General features: G+C 33.1%; 1 protein-coding gene across 1 annotated transcript; it reads left to right on the top strand.

Moving 5' to 3' along the window:
• The first annotated feature begins 564 nt into the window (after positions 1–564).
• LOC139890860 (protein RAE1-like) lies at positions 565–4296 on the top strand. The gene is made up of 11 exons (XM_071873790.1): positions 565–730; positions 823–909; positions 1217–1294; positions 1403–1596; positions 2023–2164; positions 2623–2703; positions 2790–2918; positions 3228–3305; positions 3471–3542; positions 3824–3904; positions 4064–4296. The coding sequence occupies exons 1-11, from the start codon at positions 674–676 to the stop codon at positions 4112–4114; spliced, it is 1050 nt and encodes a 349-aa protein (XP_071729891.1). The 5' UTR covers positions 565–673; the 3' UTR covers positions 4115–4296.
• Positions 4297–5164: the final 868 nt, after the last annotated feature.

Below are 5164 nucleotides of genomic sequence, written 5' to 3'. Positions count from 1 at the left end.
ACGGTTACATATACCCTAGATATACTTGTAGAAATTTTGAGGAATCGGAACGAGAATTCAAATATGGACGGGTTTATAACTGTAAAAGAGGCTCAAAACTGGGCTTTTATTTTTGGATCGGGTACCCACGGGTCACGGGTTTTTTCTCGCCCATTGCCATCCCTACTTCGAATTGGTCCGATTTCCTTTAGAGCAGTAGTTGGGGGCGGTTTATGCAATTACGGGAGATGAATGCGTGGATAAGTCCACGCGAGATCCCATGTAAAAAAAATTAGTTGATAAGATAATTACGTGACATAATTTATAATAAAAATAAAAATTAATAATTTAAGTAAATAAGATTACTTTCCAAAAGATTTCCAAAAAAAAAAAAAAAAGATTTAAAAATAAAATAATTTCAAAAATAACCTGGGTAAAAATTACTCGTAAAAGCTAGTAAAATAAATTAGTTTAGAACAACGCAACATGGTCGGTGTGCACTGTTATAAAAGCGCGTTTAGGGATTTTAAAATCTTAAAAGTCCCTTAATTTCCCCAACGCCCCTAAATTCCAGTCTCTCCCAAAACCCTTTGTATACTTACAATATACATTCTTCAAGAACCCTACTTTCAAATTTGCGTCAAATTAGGGTTTACTAAATATAAAAAATCTTTTTTCCCTTCCAATAGAAAATATGTCAACATTCGGCATGAATTCTGCTTCCAACACAAATCCAAACAAGTCTACTGAGGTACGTAGATACGTTTGTGATTTTAACGGTGTTTTAATAACTAAAATTTTTATCCTCATTTTTTTTTTAATTGTTCTCTTTGGTTTGTATAGGTTGTATCACCTCCAACTGATGGTGTATCAAGTCTCTGTTTCAGTTCCAAAGCAAATTACCTTGTTGCTACTTCTTGGGATAACCAGGTTTGTCTTATGATTTTAAGCAACCAAATTTATCGTATTCGCTATATAATTGTTTAATAATCTATATGTATAATGTATTATATGTATATTAATTTAATTAATTTCATGAAGGTGCTAAGTTTGTTTGTGGAATTTGTGTTATCCTGTTTGTTTAGTACATTCACATTGTACACTATGATAAATGCTTTTATTTGGTATTCTAGGGTTTATCAATGACTACAATTTTATAAAACGAAGTTGACTGTGCAACAAAATTCTATTTTATTGGTTTTATATTTGTTGAGAGTAACCTATAGAATGATTGCAGGTGAGATGTTGGGAGGTAACAAAAAATGGGGCTTCAGTTAGCACAGTCGCAAAGACATCGATGGCTCATGATCAGCCGGTAACACCAGATTCTTTCTAAACTAATTTTGACCTGTATACTTAACTAAATTGATTTTTAGTTATTTATTATTATTTTTTTGTTTTCTTTGTGGATTTTATATTGAAGGTTTTATGTTCAGCCTGGAAGGATGATGGATCAACGGTCTTTTCAGGAGGCTGTGATAAGCAAGTGAAAATGTGGCCGTTACTGTCGGGTGGTCAGCCGACAACCGTCGCAATGCATGATGGCCCGGTGGCTCAGGTTGCTTGGATCCCAGAGATGAACCTTTTGGTTTCAGGAAGTTGGGACAAAACATTAAGGTTTGCAATCAACTGGAAATATTGTTACTTTTAGTTTTGTTTTTACAGTTGTAATTATTATCATCTAGATTGAGATGTGATGGTCAATGGTTACTTTTGTTAAGTTTTTGTCTAACTTTGAATGGGTCGATTTGGGATATATATATATTTCATCCTTAGCGTCTAAAATAAAGAAAACGTAAAAGGGAAATATGTCAAATGGGTCGGAAGTCACCCGAAGTTATACTATATAAATTTTGTAAGAAACTCATTATAGTTGCAATATTAGAAATATTGTTTGACACGTGTGCGGTTGATGCAAACTACATCTATTCTCCCTCGTTTTTCATTTTTTTAGAAGTCAATGCTATTTACATACAAAACAATCAGTTTATCATTTTATTTTATTTAGTGTTTTTTTGATTTTCTGTTTGTCACCATTTTCAGGTATTGGGACTTGAGACAACAAACTCCGGTCCACACTCAGCAACTTCCCGACCGTTGCTATTCACTGACTGTGCGACATCCTCTGATGGTCGTTGCTACTGCTGATAGAAATCTTATAGCGTTTAACTTACAAAACCCTCAGGTAACTTTTTTATATAATCATAATTCTTAACCATATTATTTCGATTTCGAGAGTTATAAGGCTGTAGTTTACACTTAGATTCCCATATAAAAAGTTAACCTTAGCATGAAAATAGGTAAACTAGATCGAATGAATCAAAAGTTACCCAAAATTTTTAATTCTTTAGACACTCTATATTGTTTTATTATAAGCTTAGATTAGATTATACTGAAATAATCTAATTTATGTGATCATATTAGACATATTAAGATAGTAAAATAAACTGAATATTCTGCACAACTAGTATTTTGGGTAATGACACATTTTGAATTGTTACCCAACCCACCCATATTGCCACTTCCAGTTATATGGGAGTTTTTCTTATATGAATATGCGAAACCACATGTTGTATCTTCTACTATAATTGCAAAAAGGTCTAATGAGTTGACTTTTTTTTTCTTTTTTTTTATACATAACAGACAGAGTTTAAGAGGATTGTTTCTCCGTTGAAGTACCAAACTAGGTGTGTTGCTGCCTTTCCAGACCAACAAGGTTTCTTGGTACGTGTTCTTATTATTATTTACTAATAATACTTTGCTGTTAGATAAAATTCTTTCATGATTATGATCAATCTTGGTTTTTTCAGGTTGGATCTATTGAAGGAAGAGTTGGTGTGCATCATCTTGATGAACAACAACAAAGTAAAAATTTCACATTTAAATGCCACCGAGATGGAAATGATATCTACTCTGTCAATTCTCTTAACTTTCATCCCGTAAGATTTTTTTTTTTTTTGGCTCTATTTACCTTTACGAAACCCGGTTTGTAGATGCTAGTTTGCTGGTCAAACAGTTAAAAATTGTAGCTTAACAAAAAATGGTCATCTTGACTGAAATTAGAAAGTCGTTCAGGAGTTTATTATTAATGCATAAACCTTTTAGATTATTTTATTTGTCTTTATTATTGGAGTCATAATTTTTCTAATCATTTTTGATAACAGAAATAGTTTAATTATTATGGATCGTACACTATATATTCTAATGATCAAATGTTCAACTCCTTTAACGTCGGCTTGTTATGTTAGGTTCATCAAACGTTTGCAACGGCAGGATCTGATGGTGCTTTCAACTTTTGGGACAAAGATAGCAAACAAAGATTAAAGGTAGTTCAATGCAACCACATTAGTAATCTTGATTCTTAGTTTAGACTTCTATTTAAGCACCAATCTAATAAAGCCAGGGAGTATTAACAAATTTCTAATCGTAGCAGTATTCCACAAAAAAATGTTACTTTCTGCATTAACATGTCGCGTGTGATGGTCGTGCAGGCAATGTCGAGGTGCAACCAATCTATACCTTGCTGCAGTTTTAACAATGATGGCTCCATATATGCGTATGCGGTATGTATTTGATATGACATGCATTTTTAATTTTATATGTTTTGAGGCGGTAATTTTAACCATGTTATCATAAAGTGGGCCAATATGGGCCTGGACTTTCTACTGGGTTCATGGATCTAGTTGGGAAAATTAATTTAAGAAGTTATGGGTCGAGATGGTCAAATGGGTTTGAAAGTCACCCAGTTTTTTAATTTTCCAAATTTCAACCTTTTTACTTCATAAAGTTTGTTTGATATGATTAGAGAGTTTGTTTATTATATATGAACGTGCGTTATCTGTAGGTATGTTATGATTGGAGCAAAGGTGCTGAAAATCATAATCCGTCGACAGCAAAAACATCCATATACTTGCACCTGCCTCAGGTATGATTCATTGAACGACTTACTGTATAGGTTTTTATTAAATTGGAAACTTTAATACAATTGTAGATATAATGATAAGACGCCACAAAATTAAATTGAGAAATAACTAATCAGGTTTGTTTTGTATTTTGTTCTGAATATGATTCTTGTGTATGGTAGGAGTCCGAGGTTAAAGGGAAGCCACGTGCTGGGGCCGTTGGAAGAAAATAAAGACCGTCTTTTAACATTATATCTGGAGACGTGTTTCATTGTTTTTTCATTAAACATTATATTTAGCACTTTTCCTTTGACATTAGCCGATCAACAAGAGATCAATGTTTTGACACAAGTTATTTTCATTTGTAGAACAGATTCGGAACAAACTGTTGGTGTAATCGGTTTATATTACTAAGTTTGGGTTTTGTTATAATTTGGTTTATCTGTTAGTATTAGTTTTTTTTATGTGTTGGTCTTAATTGATTAATAGATGGTATTTTGAATTGTTAGATAGTTTGACCGAATTTTGTAGATAGTTAACGGGTCAAGTATTAAAGATCATGGTTGATTACTTGTTTGGCTACCAAAATTAGTGGTATTTGGGGTGATGTGTAGGTGTTTTGTTAGTCCCACTTTGTATGTACAAGGCTTCACGTTTGTTTTGCTCCTTATTTTCTTTCTAGCAATTCAGTTTATATTTGATCGTAAAGGGCCTGTATCCAATACAAACTCTACACTTATGAAGTGTAGATTTGACAGTAACCGATGAGAAAAAGGGTTTTTTTTTTTTTTTTTTTTTTTTTTTTTTTTTTTTTGTGATAGCAGCATAACGTGTTCATTTGTTACAATATAACCGAAAAATGTAGCATAAAATGAAGAGTACAACATTTGTCAATGTAGACTTCGCAAACAAGATACAAAGCCTCAAAAATTGGTCCATTAGGTTTACTTAACGACTCAAATATATCCAAACATATAATAGAAATAAAAGTGGTCTATTTTAAAAATTCATCAAATCTCAACATCTTTTATAACATTAATGGGTCCTACTTGATCCATTTGGGTCCTACTAAAATTAAATCGATGCGTGTTTTTCGAGGTGTGTTTTTTGATGCGCGTTTTCGATTAGCGTTTTCGATTAGCGTTTTCGAAGGGCGGTTTCGACGCGCGGTTTCAACGCCCGGTTTCGACATGCGTTATTCGATGCGTGTTATCGACCGACGTTTTCGAAGTGCATGTTTGGGGCATGTTTTCGGGACGCGTTTTTTAAGGCGCGTATTTCGG

This window comes from Rutidosis leptorrhynchoides, chromosome 2, assembly GCF_046630445.1.
Source record: "Rutidosis leptorrhynchoides isolate AG116_Rl617_1_P2 chromosome 2, CSIRO_AGI_Rlap_v1, whole genome shotgun sequence".
Taxonomy (NCBI): Eukaryota; Viridiplantae; Streptophyta; class Magnoliopsida; order Asterales; family Asteraceae; genus Rutidosis; species Rutidosis leptorrhynchoides.
This window is presented reverse-complemented; position numbering and strand designations above follow the sequence as displayed.